The sequence below is a fragment of the Ochotona curzoniae genome, unplaced genomic scaffold (genome assembly GCF_017591425.1).
Source record: "Ochotona curzoniae isolate NIBS_2020 unplaced genomic scaffold, NIBS_Ocur_1.0 scaffold_4701, whole genome shotgun sequence".
Taxonomy (NCBI): domain Eukaryota; kingdom Metazoa; phylum Chordata; class Mammalia; order Lagomorpha; family Ochotonidae; genus Ochotona; species Ochotona curzoniae.
In genome coordinates, this window is record NW_024467122.1 from 48,187,188 (window position 1) to 48,212,501 (window position 25,314).

Below are 25,314 nucleotides of genomic sequence, written 5' to 3' on the forward strand. Positions count from 1 at the left end.
TTATTACTCCATGGGTCTGTTCTGTAAATAGTTTGGGACCCTGAAGCCAGATGGTTCTGCAAACTCTCCAACCAGCAGTCACGTTAAGGAGCATGAGTGGGCACAAAGACTGTTTTTCAAGACACGATTTCAAATTTGGCTTGAGGGAGCCAGAGAAGAGTTCCTTTGCTTCAAATTTCCACCACTAGCAAAGCAAGTGGTCCTCACAGGTCACAGCGATCAGAATACGCATACCGCCCCCAAGCGGCCATTCGGGGAAGCGCGGCAGTAGCCGCCAGGAGCGAGCGTCCAGGAGACTGGCCGCAGGCTGAGCCCTCTGCAGGTCAGGCTCGGGGCGAGGGCACTGAGGACATGGGCTCTCTCGCCCGGCGGGCTGCACAAAAGCCAGCCAGCCAGCCAGCACCCCCAGGACGTGAGGGGGCATTGCTTCACTGGCTGGTTCTACCGGGGTCCCCTGTGTGCCCATCAGATCCACTGCTTTAATAAAGTGTATATCCCTCAGACGCGGCCCGAGAGGGCATTCAAGGGGACGAGCTTGCCTGGGTCAGGGGTTTGGGGGTGGGGATGGCTGCTAAGCCCCCTCTCAGCTCGGGACGCTGCCGCCAAGAGCCTCGAGCCGCGTGGCGCAAGAGCACAAGTCCTGAGCCTGCGTGCGCCAAGGCTTTCTGGGCGGGCACCTATTTTTCTGAGAAGTTCCAGCGCCCCTGTGCCCGGCCCTCCCTCCCCCTCGGCTTTCTAACTGGAAAGTTGCTCACCGGGCGGCGGGGGGCGGAGAAAGCGACCCAGACACCCCCGCCAACCCCCCTCGCCCGCGCTTCCTGCCCGGTCGCAGCCCATTGGCCGGAGGAATCCCCAGGAATGTGAGCGCCCCTTTAAAAGCGCGGTGCCTCGGTTCGCCAGCCACTGCACCCGAGCCGGCAGGCAAGTTCGGGTTTCCAACAGGGGGTCCCTCAGCAGCCCAAGTCTCCCACTGCCTCCGGCCACGCTGCCCTGGGCGCACCACCTGGCCCTGCGCCTCTCCAGCACCCTTGCCTGCTGCTGCTGCGTCTTTGCTACCGCTCCCGGCCGCTGAGCAGCTCCGTGCCCACACAGGTAAGTGCCCCGGGGTGGCCACCCCGCCAACCCCATGCTGCGCTGGCCGCCATCGTTCGCGAACTCTCGGGCTCTCCTGAGCTGCCCCTTTAGCTGCCTTCATCCTGTTCTGCTTGGCTGCTGGAGGGCTCTTTTCATCTTGAGATTTACAAACCACCTCATTGGAGCACCCCAAGATTTCCTGTTTTCTCCGAGTCCATCTAAACCTCCATAGCAGTCCTCTGGGGAGGAGGCTACTTCGCGGAGCCCTCCCTGCTGGCCCTAACAGACATCCCGGGGCCCAGCTGTTCCCTCTCACCTTCCTGAGAAACCCCCACCACTCCCAGGTGGGTGGCCCCTGTGCCCTCTGACCTTGGTTTTCCCTCTGGGGGAAAATCCCATTGGTCCTCATTCTAGCAAATGTTGAGACTGAAGGAGGATGCCAGAGGCGCCCTCTCCACCCCCCAGCTTTGGCTCCACCCTCCCCTCCCCTGCTTAGTGGTCCCTGACCCTGGGCTTTTACTCCCAGCTGCAGGCTCCCGGCTGGGCACAGACAGCTCCACCATGGGGCTGGCCTGGGGACTCGGTGTCCTGTTCCTGTTGCAAGCGTGTGGCACCAACCGCATTCCAGGTGAGTCTGTGGGACAGCTTGTGGGCAGCAGGAGGGAGGGAAGTGCTGGCTGCCATGATGGAGCCCTCAGCACTGCCTGCCCCCACCCACCCTGGACGGGGGCCTCTCTCCAGCTCTTTCAGTGGCTGCCTGGCCCTGTGGTCCCATCCCCGCTTCCCGCAGGGCTAAGCCCCCCACCTGAGCCCCAACCTAGAAAATTCTCACTATGGCCTTTCCTCTCCCACAGAATCCGGGGGAGACAATAGTGTGTTCGACATCTTTGAGCTCACGGGGGCCGCCCGCAGGGGCTCTGGGCGCCGGCTAGTCAAGGGCCCCGACCCGTCCAGCCCTGCTTTCCGCATTGAAGATGCCAACCTGATCCCCCCGGTGCCTGATGACAAGTTCCAGGACCTAGTGGATGCGGTGCGGGCAGACAAAGGTTTCCTCCTGCTGGCCTCCCTGAGGCAGCTGAAGAAGACCCGCGGCACGCTGCTGGCCTTGGAGCGCAAAGACAACTCAGGCCAGATCTTCAGCGTGGTCTCCAACGGCAAGGCGGGCACCCTGGACCTGAGCCTGACCGTGCAGGGGAAGCAGCACGTGGTGTCGGTGGAAGATGCTCTCCTGGCGACCGGCCACTGGAAGAGCATCACCCTGTTTGTGCAGGAAGACAGGGCCCAGCTGTACATCGACTGCGAGAAGATGGAGAACGCTGAGCTGGATGTCCCCATCCAGAGCATCTTCACCAGGGACCTGGCCAACGTCGCCCGACTTCGCGTTGCAAAGGGAGGCGTCAATGACAACTTCCAGGTGAGGCCTCTTCCTTGCAAGCCAGCTGACCTGGCTCAGGAAAGCTGCAGGGAACACCGGAAGATCCAGGCGACAGCTCCCCAGTTTTCCAAAGCATCCGATTCCCTGGAGGGCTAGGGGACCTGCACACTGCTGTCCCCCACCACTACCAGGACTGGGGCCTGAGAATTTGCATTTCTAACGGGTGCCAGGTGATGCTGAGGTTAGAGCAGTGGTCTGGGAAGCCATACTGTGAAAACTGCTCAGATGATTTTCCTTTAATAGTCTAGTCAAGCCATAGGTACTTTTTAAGCTTTTGAGAAAAATTCATTTGAATGGGAAGCTCTCAAGAACACCTTATTTTCAATGTGTGTTACCAGGACTAACATAGCTTGACAAGAGCGCTTGCGTGGGTAGAACCGGGATCCCTTTGCTCTTGGATTCCTCCTGGGGACGAGCCAGTCATGGTCACTGGCTGCTGCAGCTCCCTCCTTGCCCTAGCGTCTACATTTTTGTAACTGGCTTTGAACGCCCACATTTAATTCTTTGACATTGGAGAATGTCCTTGCATCCTCTGGGTTTTGTATCCAATTCCATTTCCTGTGTACTCAAATCAGCTGGATTCTTTCAAACACTGAAGACTTGGCAGAGGCACAAGTAAAATTTTGAAGGTGTCTGGAAGTTTATGTTGGGGTGTTATTTTGATAGGGTGATCTAAAAAGCAAGACCCTTGGAAGCTTTTTAAATGACCTATTTTGGGCTTAGAGCTCCACACGAGTAATCTGTGACCTCTGCCCACAGGGGGCGCTGCAGAACGTGAGGTTTGTCTTTGGAACCACACCGGAAGACATTCTGAGGAACAAAGGCTGCTCCAGCAGTGAGTATCCCTGTCTGTTTAGGGCAGTTGGGGGAAATTCAGATGGGGGGTGGGATTTCCACCAAAAGCCACCTGAGCAGTGTAAGCACTGGTGATCATGAACACATTTTCCCCAGGGAACAAAGAGGTGACCTGCCTCCAAAAGTCTTCCACACACAAGCATCTCTTCCACCTGCACCCCTCCTTCCAGATGTAGTAAATGCCTTCTAAAACTGAGACCTGAAAGGGCTCGACAGTCAGATCCTCCGTTTGCAGTTATTGCTTTGTTCATCTTGTCTCCTGGCAGACAGCCGTGTCCTTCTCCCCTTCGACAACAATGTGGTGAATGGATCCAGCCCTGCCATCCGCACTGACTACGTTGGCCACAAGACAAAGGATGCCATCTGTGGCATCTCCTGTGAAGAGCTGTCCAACATATTTCTGGAACTCCGAGGTCTGCGCACCATCGTGACCACGCTGCAGGACAGCATCCGCAAAGTGGTCAGTGGCCTGTGGCCTCCACAGCTCCCTGCCCAGCTGCTTGCACGCACCTAGCCCTGGGATACCTTGAGCAGGGGAGCCCCCAGGGACCGAGCAGAGGCTCACACACTAACCTTCTCCCTCCTCCTTTCAGACTGAAGAGAACAAAGAGTTGGCCAACGAGCTCAGGAAACCTCCTCTGTGCTACCACAATGGAGTCCAGTACAGGAACAACGAGGAATGGACAGTCGACAGCTGCACGGAGTGTCGCTGCCAGGTGAGGGCTCTGACACACTAAGAGAAAACAGGGCTGGATGCCAGGTGTTTGAAGCTACTGGCTCTGTGGGAAATACTCAGTTGACCACACAGGCTCTTGTCATTTTCCCAAGCTTGGTGCCACACAGTGCCTTTTTGTTTTGTTTTGTTTTTTACTTTCAGAGGCAATGATGGCATCTATAAATTCTTTCTTAAACTCTCAGAAGGTTTTAGTTCAAGTCTTAATTATACAGCAGGCTAGAAGCATTTCAGAAAACAAATCTTGAAGACAGCTGAATAACTTACCTACTTTAGTTCAAAGGCTAAGTGTTGAATGTCAGGTGATTAAAACCTAGTTGAAACAATCCTCCTCTTTTTTTTCCAGCTCTGGTTTGTATTCAGCTGTGGCACAGTGGTTCTTTTACTACCATACAGGTTGTTGTGGAGATCCCTTAGCCCGTATTGTTTAGGATGTCCCGGGACTCTTAGCTCAGATTGCACTGCCTGCTGCTGCTCTGCCCACACTCCTGGCAGACAAGTTCAGAGATTTTCCTGGCATAGGAAGCAAAGTTAGGTTTTAATGCAAATCACAGGTTACTGAGTTTGGAAGCCAACTTCATTAAATTTCCATTCTTTTCCAATATGATTAATCCAGATCTACAAATGCCAAAAAAAAAAAAATGCTTACAGAATCTTATTTTCCCCCGCTAAAAAGAAAATCTAACACGTTCAAAAGTTCTGGCTGAGTTTTGTGAGCTCAATTTCAGACACAAGTTTGACGAGTGCTATTTACTGGTTCCTTTATTGAAGTTCCTCATAGTGGAACTTCTGTCTTTGAGTAGCAATTTAAAAAGGCTCTCCAAGGAATTAAATGACAAGTAGCTAGCACCAGAAATCTTTGCCTGTTAGGCATGGTTGCAGATATAGCACATCATTTCACTAGGATGTTTGCATTCCACCATTTGGCTTCTAATGAAAATGATAGAATATGTTACCTTCTGTTGGCCATACACAAAGTAACCCATCTTCTCATCACTCTCTTGCTTTATAGAACTCAGTAACTATCTGCAAAAAGGTCTCCTGCCCCATCATGCCCTGCTCCAATGCCACAGTTCCTGATGGAGAATGCTGCCCACGATGTTGGCGTAAGTTCCCCAAGTAGCAGCACCATTCTTCTAGGCCAGTTCTAACACACCCTGGACAGCTGAGCACCATGCTGAACCCCACCCTCATCACTTCCTCCACCTTCCAGGCTTTTATTCTGCTTCTTGCTGCAGCAGCTGGGTAACTGAGACCTTGTCTGCCATGTGGAGCCAAAAGCTTCTTTTATAGCTAAATATTATGGTATAGGCAGTAAGAATCTTGGTATGGCTATTGATTCCTTTCCTCAAGGAAAGGAGATAAATAGGCAGCTACAATATCTCTAAGTTGGCTGCTTTTAGCATTTTTTTTTTCTTACAGGTAAAGACTTAAGAAAAACCTGCTTACCACAGGAATGAATAGGCTTATGGGATGAGCATTAGATTGAACTGGGCTTGGAAGTGTGTGCATTGATAGGAGTACAAGACTAGGATCCGTTTGAGTGATAAGGCTCTGTGTGTTCCCTGGCATCCTCTCCTTGGTTTTGGATCGTCAGTGTACTCTGATCGCTTTGCTGGAACAATGTTTAATATACTGGGTATAGATCATCCAAATGAGTCATTCCAACTAAGATAAGGAAGACGACAGGAAAGTAGCACTTGGCCTACACACACACACACACACACACACACACACACACACACACACACACACACACACACTGGCCATGACTCAGAATAAACACTAGCACTTTGCTGGGTGTTAGCAGAGTTCTGAACTGGAATCAGGGACTGCTAGGAAAGTTTCCAACTGAGGAAAAAGAAAGCAGACTGTTTTCTCTGATACAACTAGATGTGATTGCAGTCATGGTGCTTGGGCAGATGGTAAACAAACATATTCTCTCACACATATATGTGCAGAAAATACCCCACATACCAGCATAAGAGGAACACCAAACTGACTAACCTGGTGACCGAGCTGGAGCCTGAGCTGACGGCAGCTCAGCTGCCTTCAGGCTCATCTGTCAAGCACATGGCCATGGTTTCCCTCATGGTCAGAAGTAACTGAAGTGCCAGATGCCTGAAACTCTAGCATTCTTGGAAGCCTGGGACTGGAAATGCCTGTCTAGATAGCTTAAGTCAGTAATAGGAAATTCCCTGGAAATGAGGGATGAGAAGAGGAAGCAACAAGCAGGCTGGGAGAAGGCTCAGCTGGGTCAACCCAGGCGGCACATGCTAAAATCCCAACACGCCAGTGCTACACCCCCAGCAGCCTGAGATAACCCCTTGTCAGCCAGCCTAATCAGCACCTTGTAACCTTTGATTCTAAGTTCCCCAGATCCCATGTAGAACACACTGACCATAGTTATAATATTAAATTATACCCTTGACATTTCTGAAACCATTACCATGGAAAAAGGAATTAACTTTATGAGGTCATAGGCAAGTTCATGAACTACAAGCTTGACAGTGATAAAAGGGACACATACCAAAACAGCAGTTGTGCACCTTAACAGATTTTTATCCGTTGTCCCTCAGTAAAGCTTGGATAAGAGAAATGCACTGCTTTGCACTCTAGCTAGGAGGGCTGTGAGCAGAGCGGGCTAAGGAATAGTCTACATTCATCACCAGACACTAACCAGCCTGTATCCCCACAGCCAGCGACTCGGCAGATGATGGCTGGTCTCCATGGTCTGAGTGGACCTCTTGCTCTGTGACATGTGGCAATGGAATTCAGCAGCGTGGCCGCTCCTGCGACAGCCTCAACAACCGATGTGAGGGCTCCTCAGTGCAGACCCGGACCTGCCACATCCAGGAGTGTGACAAGCGATGTAAGCATCTGTGCTTGGGGAGGATAAATCTGTCCTTGTCACCACTCACGGCAGCTCCACAGCAAGGACCTTTGAAGCACAGGTCCTAGAAGCTCTGGGTTTGAACCCCTTCTCCTACTTGCCTGTGCACTTTTGAGTAGGACTTATTCTTTCTCTTTCCTTATCTGTAATTTGGGGAGAGTAATCATTCTTGATAAGATTATTTGTGAGCATGTTATTTCTATGATGCCTGTAAAACAATCAGCACAGAACTTTGTTCATGGTAAGCACCTAGTAAATATTGGATCATTAATAACAAACACACAAAGACAGCTACATATTAACTGCACTCTGGTAGAAAACGTTCAATGCTAGCATTAACGGACACATGGTCAAGCGCCATTTTCTGCCACACACAGGATTTGGCTGCCACTGGAAATACTTTTGTATGAGCCAACGGTTACCCAGCTGATACCATCTGTATGACCATCAGCTTTGTACTTCAGTTAAACAGGATGGCGGCTGGAGCCACTGGTCCCCGTGGTCCTCCTGTTCTGTGACATGCGGAGATGGTGTGATCACAAGGATCCGGCTCTGCAACTCTCCCAGCCCCCAGCTGAACGGGAAACCATGTGAAGGCGAAGCTCGGGAAACCAAAGCCTGCCGGAAAGACGCCTGCCCGAGTAAGTGGGCGCTCAGCTGCAGGGTGGGGGCCAGGATGGCGACAGCTCTGCCCAGCTGGGTGCTTGGTGTCTGCAGCCTGCAGTTCAGTGGGTCAGCAAGGGGCAAGGTTACCTGCTAGATAAACAAACAGAAGGAAATACCTGCAGGCTCAGCAGCTTGTTTTAATGAAAAACAGAAAAGAAGCCCTGTCAAGCTCACCCTCCCCCAGACATTATTTCCATATGTAGGAGGAGGGAGGCAGAGGTTTCTTGAAGAGGTTCAGGAAAGTCTCCCAGGACTGGCGAAGGATTTGAAAATGGACCTTAATTTTTGCATGGGATTCATTTTCTTCCAGTCAACGGAGGCTGGGGCCCCTGGTCCCCATGGGACATCTGTTCTGTCACCTGCGGAGGAGGGGTGCAGAAACGAAGCCGGCTCTGCAACAACCCTGCACCCCAGTTTGGAGGCAAGGACTGCGTCGGTGATGAGACAGAAAACCAGATCTGCAACAAGCAGGACTGTCCAATTGGTGAGTCACACAGTCCAAGACAAACACTCCCCCAGAGCTTCCTAGTTTGCTGACTATCGCAGTCAGTGTTCATGTGGCTTGCAGTCAAGGACATCCTCCTCACCTAGCTTAACACTGTGATTGAGAAAGAGCATCCCAGACCAACTGTTAACCTGTCTCTCTCACCTTGTCCCAGATGGATGCCTGTCCAATCCCTGTTTTGCGGGTGCTAAGTGTACAAGCTACCCTGATGGCAGCTGGAAGTGTGGCGCCTGTCCCCCTGGGTACAGTGGAAATGGCATCCAGTGTAAAGATGTTGATGAGGTGAGGACCAGAGGGCTCTGATTAGGTGATCCAGGACAGCATGGACATGTCCAGCCACATCCTTACTGCAGTGTTTCCCAACCAATAAGCAAAATTTCTCCTCCTCAGTGCAAAGAAGTACCTGACGCCTGCTTCAACCACAATGGGGAACACAGGTGCAGAAACACAGACCCCGGCTACAACTGCCTGCCCTGCCCTCCACGCTACACTGGCACACAGCCTTTCGGCCGGGGTGTTGAACATGCCATGGCTAACAAACAGGTATGATTGGCTAGACTCATACTCCAGAGCAGAGAAGAGCTGATCTTGACCTAAACACCCAGGAGTGTACAGAGGTGTAATCTCATAGCCTTCCCCAAAGGGGAGGGATAAATGAAGCCTGAGTAGAAAATCCATGATAAACCCTGCAGGGGCAAAAAGGCCCATCTTAAAATGCTGCTCTGCAGTATGAACTCATAAATGTCAAGGTGATAAGCAATTTCAAAAAACATAAATAAATGTAGAGCAAAATTTGCATGTAGCCTGGCCATCCTTGGGGGCAGAATGGGAAACTGACCGTGTTCCTCCAACTGCAACCTCTGTCCATTTAGCAATGAGAGGGCACCAACAGGGATCTGGATTTTTCTTGTTTCTGTGTTATCTGGGAATTCTGGGTGGCTTTGTGTTGACATCAGGATGTGTACCCTCAGGTATGCAAGCCCCGCAACCCCTGCACAGATGGGACCCACAATTGCAACAAGAATGCCAAGTGCAACTACCTGGGCCACTACAGTGACCCCATGTACCTGTGTGAGTGCAAGCCTGGCTATGCTGGCAATGGCATCATCTGTGGGGAGGACACAGACCTCGATGGCTGGCCAAATGAGGACCTGGTGTGCATCGCCAATGCAACTTACCACTGCAAAAAGGTAGGGCCATCTTCCTGTGTGTGCCTGTCACCTTCAGCAAACAGATTTTTACATACTTAAACCTCGTAAATGAAACTGAAAGATGAAATCTCCATGAAAGAGGACATTATGTTATTGATATTAATGTCATTAATATTAAATTATTTGGTGCTAAGAACATGGATGGAACAGGTTCTTTGGGCAGTTATGGTATAAGTTGATTCCTTTGTCCAAGAGAATTCTGACTGCTCTGGCAGATAAACAGAGAACATACATGTTTATATGTTCATAGCATGTGTAAAGTCTGAACAATTAGACAGTCTATGTGCAACCCCCAAGAAAACATCTCATCTTCATAGCAGAGTGACAGTCCATGCTTTTTTTTTTGATTTGAAAGTGTCCTAGTGCCCATGTATGATTTGTGAGCTGGGCAAAGGGAATGCAATCTATAGCTGTAACGAGTCTCTTCTCTTTCCTAGGATAACTGCCCCAACCTCCCCAACTCAGGGCAGGAAGACTATGACAAGGATGGAATCGGTGATGCCTGTGATGATGATGATGACAATGACAAAATCCCAGACGACAGGGTAAAAACAGAATATGTGCCCTACCTGTTTCTTCTCTTCAGTTTAGCTACAACCTGAAATATTTTAGGATTTAAAAATTACAGCATTATAGCAAGAAACACAGCCAGTGGATATGTAAGATAATAACAAATTCTTCATGGTGGTTTAGTAGTTTTAGGAGACATACATAATGCCAGGAGAATTTTTAAAGGAGTTTTGTTAACCATCACAACACCCCCCCCCCAATATGAGAGAGAAATTAGTTACCAATGACCCCTTGACCCTCAGATTTATTTCACATGTCCTGTCTCAGTCAGTAACATTTACTTGGGGCATACAAAGAGCTAAGATGATCAAATGACATTTTACTTGTACTGATTTGAAACCAACAGAAATACACTTTTAATTCATTATGTACTCTGGCTTTTGACTTTTATAGCGATCATGTTACACTGGATAATCAATCAACATGTGCCCTAAGTAGGAAATAATCAATTGCAAGCATTTTTGCAATTTTCTGCCTACCATTCATGTGGGCCAAAGCCTAAGCTGGTTCCACTGGAGGCATTCTAATGTGCTCCTTCTTTCTTCTTTCTGCAGGACAACTGTCCATTCCATTACAACCCAGCCCAGTATGACTATGATCGAGATGACGTGGGTGATCGCTGTGACAACTGCCCCTACAACCACAACCCAGATCAGGCAGACACAGACAGCAATGGGGAAGGAGATGCCTGTGCTGTGGACATTGACGGAGATGGTAAGGCCCTACCTGGCCCCACAGGCCCATGCACAATGGGAAACACACTCAGATTTCAATCCATTTCTCCAGTGTCCTCGACATGCTTAGGTAGTTTCATTCAAGAGTGGAGATATGAGCTCTGATGGGTCCCCTGTTCCTCACAGGTATCCTCAATGAACGAGACAACTGTCAGTATGTCTACAACGTGGACCAGGAGGACACTGATATGGATGGAGTTGGAGACCAGTGTGATAACTGTCCCCTGGAACACAATCCCGACCAGGTAGGGCGATTACTTTAGGAGTCAGTCAAGTCTGTGAACTTCTCTTTCTAGGCCTTTACAAAATCAGTCAAATGGAGTTTAAAAACTCATCACCAATGCTTTCAGTATTCTCAAATGCAGTATGTTCATGGGAACAATTTGTCTGATGTGACCTTATCCAGAGCCCCCATGTGTCTTCAATGTGAAGATCCTATCAGACATGTTCTCCATGAGCAAGTGCACTTGACTTGATCACTGTGACTTACCACTGTTAAGATAAATTAGGAAGAGCAAAGATTTGAGACTGAAAATTCTATCATCATATTAATCATGTCTAAGACTAAGAGTGTTTTAAATGTATTCTTTGCATACATTTTATAACTATGTTTTGCAGAAAAAAAAATCCTTAAGCAGTTGAACCTTTTTCATGGCTAATGATATAATCTGGTTCTGTAAAATCATCAAACTAGAAGTATTCCCAAAAGCTGAAGAAACCATGTTTTTTTCATTCTTTGTCCATATTAGGGATGCTGCAAAAAGACACTGCATGGAACAGGGCTCTCAGCTGAAAACATTTTTCTTTCTGTGTAATTTCCCACAATTATTATCTAGAGATAGAACCTAAGAAACAGCATTTTTTTTTCTCAAATTGCATTGTTATGAGAGCTTGGAAAACAGCTTTCGTTTTCAGGGGTGGGAATATCTGGCCCATGGGCTGTATAAGGCCCATGAAATCATTTGATCTGGCCCTGCCAAAGCAACTCAGGTGGGACTCAAAACTCAATAAATCTGTAGCAGGTTAATTTTTAAGTTGGTAATTTTATATGGCTCATTAATTATGTTATAAATATCCAAATAGCCCTTGGCAGAAAAAAAAAGTTCTCCACCCCTGGTTAAACGGTAACAGTTTGTAAGACTAAAGAAATGAGACTGTTAGAGTCTCCCCCCACCCCTGATATTTGCTTGTATGAAATTCTAGCAAGCAGAAAGTGATAAGATAAAGAGCTTCAAAGTCACAATGGGAAGCATAACATCTGGAATGGGTGGCTGATCAAATAACATTAAAGACCATCTATCTTTCCTTCTGATTTTGCCATAAATTAAATCATCTCAGTGTCATTTAACCTCAATGGAGGAGATTTTTTCCCTTAGATTTTGATAAATTCTATGGCAAAATATGAGAATCAGGCAAAAAATGTTAAAAGCAAAGATAATGTATACTGAAAAGAAAAATTCCAGTTAGCATAGAGTCCTAGGTACCCAGTGCAGAGTGAACAGTGTTAGTAATCTGAAAAATACAGATTCAAAGAAATACAGAGTTTGACTTTGCCTGAGCCATACATAACAGTACTTATTGACATTTATAAATAAATCAAATACCTTAAAAAAAAGCTTCCTATCATGTACATTACCCAGGTTGTACACAGGAATTACTGCTATGTTTCCATAATTTCATGACATAGAACAAGCTGACATGTTAACAATTTCATACTTGAACTTTCAATAGAAAATTATAAAATGTACTCATGGAATTTATATTTTTAAAAAGTATTCTGATTTTTTTTCATATAAAAACAAGGAAACCCAAAAGACAGGAAAAAAAGAGAAAAAATACAGGAAACCCAATAGCCAAATCAGACACGGGACTTGTCCCTGCGGTGGAAACACCCACGTTCTCTTTGTCATGGCTAATCTATGTTCTGGCTCACTCTCCATGTCTGTCTTTCTCAGCTGGACTCTGACTCGGATCTCATTGGAGACACCTGTGACAACAATCAGGATATTGATGATGATGGCCACCAGAACAATCTGGACAACTGCCCCTATGTGCCCAATGCCAACCAGGCTGACCATGATAAAGATGGCAAGGGGGATGCCTGTGACCATGATGATGACAATGATGGCATTCCTGATGACAGGGACAACTGCCGGCTTGTGCCCAATCCTGACCAGAAGGACTCAGATGGTAAGTCAGTCAAGCCACTTTTTTTTTAACAAGTAGCAGACACCACAGCTGTCTTATGGAAAAGAGAAAAAGCTGAAAGCACTTGGGGAGATGAAGTAACTAAATGTTAATTTTGACAAAACAGTAAATTTGGATACCCATAATGGCATTTCAGAATTTCACAAACCCTTGCCTTTTTTGACCATAGGTGATGGTCGAGGTGACGCTTGCAAAGATGATTTTGATCATGACACAATTCCAGACATCCTTGACATCTGCCCTGAGAATGTTGATATCAGTGAAACTGACTTCCGCAAATTCCAGATGATTCCTCTAGACCCCAAGGGTACCTCCCAAAATGACCCTAATTGGGTTGTACGCCATCAGGGTAAAGAACTTGTCCAGACTGTCAACTGTGACCCTGGACTTGCTGTAGGTGAGTATGGAATTCCTGGATCACAAGGCCAATATTTAATATGTGGGAGAGAAACAGAAACAAAAACCACCATATGCACCTGTCTGTGGGTGCTGTAAGTGTCTGGGAACATGATGAGGAACCTCAAGGCTTCCAGCTGTAACCTGGCTCTGACCTCATCTTTCAGGCTTTGCTGAGTTTAATGCTGTGGACTTCAGTGGCACCTTCTTCATTAACACGGAAAGAGACGATGACTACGCTGGATTTGTGTTTGGCTATCAGTCTAGCAGCCGCTTCTACGTGGTGATGTGGAAGCAACTCACTCAGTCCTACTGGGACACCAACCCTACCAGGGCTCAAGGATACTCAGGCCTGTCTGTGAAGGTTGTGAACTCTACCACAGGGCCTGGGGAGCACCTGCGGAATGCCCTGTGGCACACAGGAAACACTCCTGGCCAGGTAAGAAGCAATGCCCCATAGAAGGAAGTGAGTCAGTGGGTATTCTATGAGCACTCTGGTTGCTTTGCTTTTCCCAATAGGAAATCTAAGATTTGATTTTGCCAGCATTGCTAGCTAAGCTGTGCTCTGTAAAACTTAATCTGAAAGGGGAGCTCATTCTGTCCAAGAATCATCCTTAAAATGTGAAGATGGTGTGACCATCTTCAAAACAGAACACTTCCTTCCCATCTCTCTGCTTTATTATGTGCATTCAGTGGTATGCAGCAAATAAAAGAACCCTTGGCGGGGGGTGGGGATGGAAAATCCTCCATTGCAGCCATCTAATCTGAGACAGGTTGGCACCTGGCAAGCACTGTTTGTTAAAGAATGAAACATGGACCTCGTTCCGATCCAACTGTGCTCCAATCTCTTTTCCTTTTCCTAAAGGTGCGTACCCTGTGGCATGACCCTCGTCACATTGGCTGGAAAGATTTCACTGCTTACAGATGGCGTCTCAGCCACAGGCCAAAGACAGGTTACATTAGGTAAGATTTATATTGATTAAGCTGCATTTAGCTTATACTGATGGGCAAAACAAACAAACAAAAACAAATGAGGAGATAAAAGAAAAAGTAACAGTTACTGAGATTTCTGGTTTTTTCCACAGAGTGGTAATGTATGAAGGGAAGAAAATCATGGCTGACTCAGGACCCATCTATGACAAAACCTATGCTGGTGGCAGGCTAGGATTATTCGTCTTCTCCCAAGAAATGGTGTTCTTCTCCGACATGAAATATGAATGTAGAGGTAGGAGCAATATTACACGTTTCTAATTTTGACTGATATATAGGGCGACAATTATGGGAAAGGCCAATTTAAACATTATTTGAAAGAGAGAAAATGTTTTTAGGACATATTGGTAAAAAATGAAATAATGCCTGTGAGAATTATTGTTCTCAAGAACTACTTATATTATAATTTTCAAGTCTGAATTAAAAAAAAATTACTCCCTATGCATTTAATATTGAAGGCCTTAGAAAGCACAACTTTGGAAAGTTGTATCTGTCACTCCCCTGGCATCAATACTGGTCAATAAAATGAGATAGTAATACATTTAAACAATCTTAAATTATCGCTTCTGTCAGTATAGAATAACAACTATTGCTAGGTGATTAGCTGACATTAAGATGACTGTGCTGTTAACTACTTTTTCAGTGATGTACTTACATATATTCATTTGTCTGTTTTAATAGATTCCTAATCATCAAGCTGTTGATTGAAAGACTGATGATAAACCAATGCTGGTGTTGCACCTTCTGGAACCATGGGCTTGAGAAAACCCCCAGGATCACTTCTCTTTGCCTTCCTTTTTTCTCTGCTTGCATCCATATGGATTCCTGCCTCAAGGAAATGTGGTTTTCAAAAACAGACTCAGCCTTCGGCCTCCAATGAATAAGAGGACATCTTCCAAGAATAGAAACAATGGTGTGCTTTTGCCAAAAAGCAAATACATCTACTCACTTCAACTAGAAAGGAGCCTGCCCTGCGCTGCTCTGGTCAGAGCAGGGTGCTCTTGTGAGGCCATCTGTGAGCAGTGGACTCCACAGCATCCTCAGGCAGGTCAGAGAAGGGAGGAATCACTAGAATTAGCAAACAAAAATATGCCTGACATACTCCCTCAGGAACTGGGGGTGGGGAGCAGGAGCCCGGAGCACTAAGGGGGAGGACACATAACCTAAGAGATGATTGAATGAAGAAAAATGGGGGAACTGTTACACAATTGGTACTAAATCACTTTCAGGGGACTGAAAGACTCTTGCTGGATCTCATGATGCTGACTGGTGTTGGCTGATGAACCCATGTGAATAGGCACTTAGAGAGAAGCAGGGGAGGAAGGGAAGGACTGGCTTCTGGACGCCCTCCCTGATCCCCAGCTGTTACATATCAGAGTTAGAAAATCAAAATCAAACCAGTGTCAGGCAGTGCTGGCTACCAACTTCCGATCACATTGAACTTGGCTAGTTTTCCTCCAGAGGTAGCTTGTGCAGATGTAGCAGGGAACTAGGAAAACCTACCATCTCAGTGAACCCCAGCTGCCCCGCAAGGGAGGGGTAGCGGGTTTCTATTTTATGGTTAGAAAGGCACAAAATTATCAACCTAATTAAAACATTCCTGTTCTCTTGCTTCCTGAATTAGCATGGAGTTCTCCAGTCCTCTCTTTCGGATGGTAGAATTCTTTCTTTTCTTAAAAACAAAGACTTTACAATGTAAAATATTTATTTTTGACTTGATACAGAGGATTCATGGAACAGGAAGAAGTGTCAGGACTGTCCATATCATCTTTGCTAGGAGTCTTCACGACTGTAAGATTGTAAATACAGATTATTTATTAACTCTGTTCTACCTGGAATTATATTTCATATGAAAGGTGTTTGAGAGGTTACTGAAATTTATCAGCAAGTGGCTTACAAGAATGGCACAAGGGATATTAGCTGTAAGCAGCTGCCCCTGGTGCTTAGAGGGACACATCTGGGACTCTGTTTTCTTTGTTCTTTGTAGAGTGGAATTCATTGTGTCCTTTTGCAAGTGTTTTAGATTGTGAAGAAAGCCATGAGGTCTTTAATACTGTTTTATCCCATCCCTTATGCCTATTTCCAGGGAGAAAAAAAACACACATACACTTTTTTTAAATCATTTTTCCAAAAGAGAAAAAATTACAAACGTGAAACTTATATACAAATATTACCTCATTTGTTGTGTGACTGAGTAAAGAATTTTTGGATCAAGCAGAAAGTTTAAGTGTCTAACAACTTAAAGCTACTGTAGTACCTAAAAAAGTCAATGTTTGTACATAGTATAAAATTTCTTTGCAAAAAGTATTCCCAGTAAGGAAATTGCGTTAAAATACTGAATACAGTTTCTGAAAGTTGTGTTTTTTTTTCTATCATCTTGTATACCATTGCTTTGTTTTTATAAATTATTTTCTCATTGCCATTGGAATAAGTAGATATCTCAGATTGTGTAGATATGCTATTTAAATAATTTATCAGGAAATACTGCCTGTAGAGTTAGTATTTCTATTTTTATATAATGTTTGCACACTGAATTGAAAAATTGTTGGTTTTTCTTTTTTATTATTTGTTTTTTTGCTTTATACTCCCCTCCCAATTTTTACTATTTGCCAATACATTTTCTAGAAATTGGCTTTTTGTACACATTTTTATCCATTTTTACATTGTGAAACAGTGTAAGTTGTGTATTACTGTTTCTTACATACAAGGAAAACAATAAATCATACAGAAATTTATATTTATACCTACTGTATCCATGTTTATTTCTTCCCCGGCTTTATGGAATATGAAGACATATCATTCTTAAACCAAGACGGGATTCAGAACATGAAATTATAGTAAATAACAGTGGCATTCATGGTTCCTATACAATTTAGAAAGACTGAGCTGCCAAAGCTGAGGCTTACAACATTGTTTGCTGGGTTTGTGGAATAAAAACAAAACAGCAAGTCAGCCTGCCATGTCATAAAGCCCAAAAAGGGATAATTTAACTTGTTATTAATGTCATGAGATGTCATTTACTGAATCATTTCCAAAGTCCATTTCCTTTCTAAGAGTGAAGGCAAGGAACTGACAGTAAGACCTGGAATTTAAAGCCATGTTTACTGACCCAGGAATGATGGTTCTGGGCAGGTACTGTGCATGTCACAGAGACGCTTCAGAAGTCTGTATGAGGGAGGGAGTGTCCTTGAAAAGTTGACCCCAGCACTGTAGATGACACATTCTGGTGACGGAGAAATTCCTTTGGTCAAAAACATTACTACAGAGAAACACAAAATATGGAAGGAAAGCATAAATTGTGTCAGGGGTGTATGTGTGAGTATGTGTGTGTGTGTGTATGCACGCATATCAACTTAATCTGATAAGAGAAGACCAAAGTATTACAGCAAACAGATATAAGTTGTGGATAAACTAACCAAGAAAGTAGAATACTCACCAATTGACTTTCAAATCAATAAAAACATTACAAAGAGAAAATTTTATGAGTAGGTTAAAGGTGTGACTTTAAGACCCGTGGAACACTAGAAAGGAGTGGCAGTGAGAATCCTCCTCCCTTGTTGATTTTTCCCTCTTAAATAAAAACATCTTCTAGGTAGCAAGATCACATAGCAATAGAATTACCCAATCATTTTATAATGCAGAGATCCTGAAGGAGGAACTGGAATGTGTAGGTAATACTTGTGGAGTTGAGAAAACTGGGCTAACAAAATGACTCGGACAGACAACATTGATCATTGTCACATTTCGACATATTAAGTCCTAAGAAAAAATGTGAATCCCTTTTTAGGAGGTAGAGTAAAAGTGACTGAAAATACCAAAATGAGACAGAAGAACTGGTTGGGATAGACGGCTTTATTTTCCCAGGCATGTTCTATTTTCATTCCCACACAGGCCTTCAAATCAGCAGGTTATACAGAAATAAGGGGTTTGTTTAAAATTGTAAAGTAGAGATGATAGCTTTTTTTTCTTATATGAGTTTATTGTCATGTGCTTCTGGAGAGTTAGATTAAAAGCCAGTAAAGTTCATGCCTTAGGAGAATTTACACACAAATACACAGAGTGAGAGAATGAGAGAGAGAGAAAGAAAGAAAGAGATAGAGGAAAAGCCTCAAATTTTAAGCTCTTAATTTCTTTCCTACAACAAATTAGCTAGTTCTTTCTTCTATACTTCTCATTCTCTATTTTGTTATGGGACAAAGACTAGGCATAAAAACAATGTGAAAATAAAAGCAATATTAGTAAGAATAATTTGATCAGAATGACTCTTTTATCTGAACTCTTTGTGCTAAATGATCAGTTCCGTTTACAACCCCTTTTTAGAACTACCTTCAGTTAACCTGCTGTGGAATGGTGTCACTTCTTATCACGGCAAGATTCACTGCATCAAATCTCTGCTTTCTTCCCTTTTAACTGAGCTCCTGTAATGGTGAGTGGGGCTTGTAACGCCCTCAAATACTATTTGCAGAGATATCATTCTCAAGACATAATTCATTTGCAGTGCTGGCTTAGAAATCATTTCTGTTTTTTACTGTCTTCCTTCTTCCTCTCCTTCTGTGTCTCCAGACACACACTCCACACATCAAACGCCAAGAAAGCATGGATTTAGAAAGCCATGCTCCGTTGAAAGGCTGATAGGCAATGACGGCTTCTCTCTGGTGCACACCAAATTCCCACCCGAATCACTTCTACTCTGACTGTTCCCACCCAAACATGACAGCACACAGGAATTCAATAATTCATTCTTACAAGAATCCAAAATCATGGCTTTTCATTTCATTTGGCATCCCACAGCAAAACTCATGACATTAAGATGAATTACATTATAACTCAACTGACATCAGCAAGAAACCCTGCTATTTCAAATGAACAGTCAACTGAAATAGAAGGACTAGAAAAAAGAAAGAAACTGCCTAAGAATACTGTGAAAATAGTAACTGTACAGTTCTTCACTTTGCAAAGTTGAGTAAATCAAATGTGAGCTGTCATCAATGTCATCCTGTATTGGATGAACATGTCCCAGCAAACAGTAGCACGGCTACATACACATTACTACAAATTTTATTAAAGGCAGTGCAACAGCCAGTTCACTTTAAAAAATGGAAATAAATTAAACTTCCGGTCCTAATGCAAATTCATCTTATAGAATATTGACAAAATTTCTTCATCAATCTATGTTACTGATTTGAAAATAGATAAACAAACTTTACCATAATTTTTCTACAAAGTGACACATCTCTATTTGCTGCATTACAAATGGCCCCAAGCTCTGAATGAAAAAAAAATCTGAAAGTAATATACATCAAATAATTCAAACACCTACTTAAGAAAAGCATTACCACTAAGACAGCACACTGTTGTTATTTAGGAAAGCTATATCCTCTAAGTGCAAATGGCAATTACTTAATAGTTGGTTGACAGACAGAAGGAAAAGCAAGACCAGCCAAAAAAACTCATAGGAACCACAATCTGTCACAACTAAGTTTGAATGTATAAAGTAAAATCCCTAAGCAATCATAACATTTCAGCTAGTTTTAACATAACGTACACACATATTAAAATGTTGGTTTTTATTACACATCCCTGATATCCAAGGTTAGTAAACATACTTACAAACAATTTTCCCAGGAGTTGCATTGAAGAAAAATCACAGAAAAAGTATGCCCAAAGTCTCAAAAATATCAAGGAAATGTAATCCACAAGGAATGAATCCAAATGTCAAAATCATCTCTAATGCATTCATTGAATTTAAACAATTTTTCAAAAAATAGTTTAAACATGATTACCAGCTTTCTTAAGAGCATACCCCAGCAAGTCTTTGTTTAGAATCCTCACATTTTTGCACATCTTTAGTCTCCAGTTCATCTGCGTATAAGGCAATAACCAAAGGTACTAGGTGATCAGAAATGTGTACATGAGTAAGAAAAAACTCATCCTAAAACACAATAAATCTTGTACACAAGACAATAATCATACTCTCATTTGATATTTATTGAATGGCCACCACAAACATACAAAGTTTACAAGAAAAGTCTAAAAATAAAATGCTTGCCCTTACTAAGTTTGCAGCTTAGGGAGGAACACTTTCTTTTGAGAGCTGACATGATAACGATTTGGAGACAATTCCCAAGTTTCTGGAAAGTAAAGTGAAGCCAAAAATCAATGCCACATGCAAAGTAGACAAGAGTTGGTTGCATTCATTCTTTCAAAGTGAGAAAAATTGTGACATAACTCAAATGGCTATCTTTTTCTACCTTTTGTGAAAGTCATTAATAAAAGGCAGAACTGACTGTGGAACTAAGCAAGACAATCAAAGAGAACCTGGATGAACTGGGACTCTGGGGCATTGATGGAGAGAATGTAAAATGGTACTGTAGCTTTGGATATGGTATAGGACACTGCCCTCCACCCTCAAATTTATGTCTTTATCTTAGTCCCTGGAACCAATAGGTCTGCCACTTCATTTGGGAAAAGGGTCTTTAGAGAAGCAAGTCCATTCAAGATCTTCCTATGATGGGATTATGCTGGATTACCCCAGACTGCCCTTAATGTAGCAGCAAGTATCTTTAGAGGAAGACTGACACACACATAGAGAGGGGGGCAACAGGAAGTTGGAAGAAGCCCGAGATGGAGCGATGTGGCCATGAAGTAAGAAAGCCAAGCAAGGCCACAAGTCATCAGACACTGAAAGTAGCACCAAGGAAGTGTTCTCCTGAAAGGCCTCCAGATAGTGCTCTTGGTGATAACTTGGCTTCACACTCTCGCCTCCAGAACTGTAAGGGGATATACATTTCTGCTGTGGGAATTCATCATGGTAACAACAGGACACTAATAAAAGGTATATAAATTACATCTCAAAACAGTGTTGCTTTAAAAAAGGACAGACAATCCAGAGTTTCAAAGAGCAAACTAAGAAATACAATGATATTGCTAATACGGAAAAGAAATATTAAACAGGATGTAGTGAGAAGTTAGAGAAGAGGTGAACTGAAAGCTTCCAGTCAGGAAATGGGGGATCATGGGACCAGAACACCTAACTGCTCCTCCTTCTGTTATGAAGCACTCCTTTTGCTTGTCCTGAGGAGAACCACTCATCTTTGGTGGCTCAATTCAAATGTCACCTCCCGTTTCTCTAGTGCTCATCGTTCCTTCTCTAGCGTTGCTCATGAACTTCGAGACGCTTCCTATACTTGTTCTATTCAACTGCAATTATCTTTGCAAGAGCCTGCCTTCATCAATAAACCATGGAACGCTTCAAAACAGTGATTATAAACTGACCATCTGAGATTCATATCCTAGAAAAATAAGGGAGATTCTGTAGGCCAGTGAACATTTGGCAATGCCTGGAAATGTGTGTGTGTGTGCGTGTGTGTGCGCGCGCCAAATGCTACCAGCATCTAATGAATAGAGAACAGAGATGATAGACAGTAAACCTCCTCTGATACACATGACAGCCTTTCATGAGAAAGGAATGTCCAGCTCAAAATGTAGATACTGCCGTAAGAGTTAAAAAGCAAAGAAACAAACAAAACTGTTCTGAAACTTAATCTACAACACAGTAGAAACTCATGCAATGTGCAGGGCTGGTGGACAAGTGAGTGACTGACCAGTAGGATGGCAAATAGATAATGAATAAATAAGATGGGGCCTAGAATGGTAACTATAGTTTCAAACATCGAAGAATCACTCGGAGGTCCTCAGAAATTGACTTAAGAATATATGCCCAAAGTCAATGCCTGGAAATTAGCTTAATTCCTCTGGGCTGGAATCAAGATATTAATCTGATTTATGTCTCACTAGCTGATTTTAACATGTAGCCAGAGTAAAAAGCAGTAGCAAGTGTCAGAACCAAGTTAACTAGGGGCAGAGGCCAACTAGGAAGATCTGCAAAACAAAAGCAAATAGTTAATCTCATACTGGCTATTCATGTCTCCAAACACAACACTGTCCAGTAAGAATGAAGAACTCCAGCTAAGCCCTTCTTCAGTAGCTAAGAGGAAGGTTACCCAAACTATGATAATAAAGATGGCTGGAGAAATCAGAAAATCTGGAGAAAGTAGTATCTTTGCTGAAAATAAATAAAGAAGAAAGCAAACACTGAGCAGTTGAGTAAGACTGCGGGACATTATTTTTCACCATCACTAAACACATTGGTATTTTTAACACTCCTGACATACAGGTGATGAGCAAACCACCTAGTTCAGAGCTTTTCACACTTTAGTGCCCTTGAGTCACCTGCTGAAGGCATCTTGTTAATATGCAGATTCCAACTCAGTAAATTTGGAGCAGGTCCTGGGACTCTGCCTGACACACTTTCCATGTGATACTGATACTGATGGTCACACATCTTATTTACAGTTATGACAACTGAGCTTCAGTAGCTTTTTCCTTATAATATCCAATCTAAGTAAAGCAATGGAATGAAAGTTCTCAACAACTGATGTAGTAAGCTTAGGACAATTAAATGCCAAGACTTTAAAAGCATCACATATTCATCTTAGACTTTGAAATAAAATTATAGGTAAAGTAATATTTTATAAATAGAGAAAATGATCAATGACAAATATTTACAAAAATAAAGTTTACCTCAAGGAAGAAATTAGATTCAGAAAAAAAATAATTAGGAAAAATTGATTGAAAATAACTTAAAGAAATAAATTCAAACAATTTAAACTTACTATCACAAAAGATTTAGATGAACAGAATTAATACTGGACATTTTTAGATCAGAAGCTCTGATGTTTTGGTCAAATACACTCTTAAGCTGGTTTGACTGCACAAAGGGAGATTAAGTTGTTAAGAGCAGCTGAAAAGATATTAGTAGCCTTGAGAAGTGATTTAACAAAGAATAACTAGGAGGACTGAAGGTATGCACTGTTTGAAAAAAAAAAAACAAAATTCAGTTAAGACAGAAAAACATTAAAAACTCCCCTAAATGCAGGCCAAAATATTTTTAAAGATGTAAAAGAAAATAGCTAATATAAATGTCATTACCAGTAGAATCTCACTGCTGCACTGAAAACAGGCAGGACTACACAAAACAACAAGAATGTTGTCACAATCCAGCACCGTTGGAATTGCCCATGTGGTATGAAGAATGGTAATGTGCACACAGCCCCTTCCACCACCACCAGGTCTTCTCCAAAAGTCACTCCAACTGCAGCCAGGCTTCCTAAACAAGTTACAACCAAGTGGTCAGAACTTCAACAAGGAAATATATTCAACTTGTTAGGTGTCATGACTTTCTTTCCTTAGAAGAGGGGCCAGTTATCTGAAGACTTTGTGGGCATGAAATGGCCGTCAAAGCTTACTCTTTCCTCCAGGTGAGCTAGCACCCAGCCTTACCACACACCCCAGTGTGTTTTCTTTGCTCCTTAACTTTGATTTTACATAGACAAGTCACAGGTTAGGTCTGAGGTTTTCCACCTCTGCCAGTGAATTGTTGAGCACAGTATTAAAAAATTGGAGACACAGTATTAAAAAATTCCACTGCCTCTCCCCATATGTCACAGCAATTCTATACATTTCATCCTCAATACAGACTGCTTCCTTGATCTCCAGCCACCAAAATTCTCTCTCTTACAATTGGTTCTAATTTGGGTAGGGAGAATGAGGACGCCACTTATTGGAACCCTAAGTCCTAATAGTTTGTGAACATAACACCAAATAAATATCAGGCTTTTTAAAGAGAAATGATAGCATTACCACATGCTTACAACAAACATGAGAAAAGGCAGTATTTAATGTTGAAAACTTATTTTTAATGCCACAAATTAAATTGGTTATAAATGTCATATTAGGTGAAAGATGAAAACATACAGGTACAAGAAATTCAGAAGTATTCAAATCCAACTCAAGAGGAATTCAACAAGATACAGCATAATCAACTATCAAAAAGCACAGGCAAAGAAAGCCTTTGAAAGCAGCAAGAGTTTGGTTTTGTTGTTGTTTTAAAGATTCATTTATTTTAGTCGAAAGTCAGAATTACTGAGGGAGGATAGAGTAAAGGAGAAAGAGACAGACTGAGAGAGAGAGAAAGATCTCCCATCTGCTGGTTCACTCCCCAAAAGACTGCAATGGCCAGAGTTTGGTAGGTTTGAAAACAGGTCTTCCACATGGAGCAGGGGCCCAAGAATTAGAGACATCCTTTAGTGCTTTCCCAGAGCATAAGCTAGGAACTCGATCAGAAATGGAGCAGCCAGAACATGAACTGGCACCCATATGGGGTGCCAGCCCCACAGGCAAAGGATTAGCTTGCTAGACCATTGTGTCAGCCCAAGCAAAATATTTGTTTATTTGTTTTTTAAGTCATATTAAAAAAAATTCTATGGCCTTCAGGAGATTTCTCAGCAAAATATTCACAAGCCAGGAATATAATGATATATTCAAAGTGTTAAAGGGGGGGGGGGGGAACTCACCTAACAGAGTCATGAAGGGACAAAGAAAAACCTTTCCCAGACAAGAACTAAAGAAGTTCATCACAACTAGGCATGCCTTCCAAATAAAGGAGATTTTAAAGCTGATATAGAAGGCTCATAATTAATAAAATAAAACATACCAAAGCCAAGAAAAACATCCTGAATGAAGTAATTGAACATATATTCAAAAGACTCTCATATTATACAGGTATGTAGAACAGTTTTATCTTCTAATGTACAAGAGTAACAGTAATTGTCAAAAGATACAAGCTGCAAGAATGTGGTAAAATTGAACATAAATCATAAAAACATAAATCATAAAGGGTGGGGGAAAGGACTGCCAGTATAACCTTTGCTATGCAATTATAGTTAAATTGCTATGAGTTTAAAATAGCCTGTTACATGTTCTATATAGGCCTGACAGTAAATGCAAACACAAAAGCAATGGTAGTTGCACAAAATATTAAAGGAAACTATTCAAAGCAAAGCATACAGAAACATAAGACTGCAAAGGAAGACAGCAAGAGAGGAAAAAATAAAAGATCTATAAAACTACCAGAAACTAAATTACAAAATCACACTAGCAAATCTTACCTTTCAGCAAATGGATCTAAATTGAGTAAAATCTC

General features: G+C 43.2%; 1 protein-coding gene across 2 annotated transcripts; it reads left to right on the forward strand.

The window, feature by feature from the left end:
* The first annotated feature begins 916 nt into the window (after positions 1-916).
* Positions 917-17,005, forward strand: THBS1 (thrombospondin 1). Of its 2 annotated transcripts, none has more exons than XM_040968533.1 (22): positions 917-1,092; positions 1,601-1,702; positions 1,929-2,488; positions 3,269-3,344; positions 3,631-3,824; positions 3,958-4,080; positions 5,110-5,203; positions 6,796-6,969; positions 7,455-7,631; positions 7,967-8,140; positions 8,316-8,443; positions 8,552-8,704; positions 9,133-9,351; positions 9,810-9,917; positions 10,497-10,656; positions 10,803-10,921; positions 12,632-12,866; positions 13,054-13,281; positions 13,448-13,719; positions 14,146-14,243; positions 14,366-14,505; positions 14,952-17,005. In XM_040968533.1, exons 2-22 carry the CDS (start codon positions 1,636-1,638, stop codon positions 14,957-14,959), a joined length of 3,507 nt encoding a protein of 1,168 aa, XP_040824467.1. In that variant the 5' UTR covers positions 917-1,092; positions 1,601-1,635; the 3' UTR covers positions 14,960-17,005. The 2 variants fall into 2 exon arrangements, with proteins under 2 accessions (XP_040824467.1, XP_040824466.1); XM_040968532.1 differs by having other exon boundaries at positions 1,051-1,092; positions 1,607-1,702.
* The last annotated feature ends 8,309 nt before the right edge of the window (positions 17,006-25,314 follow it).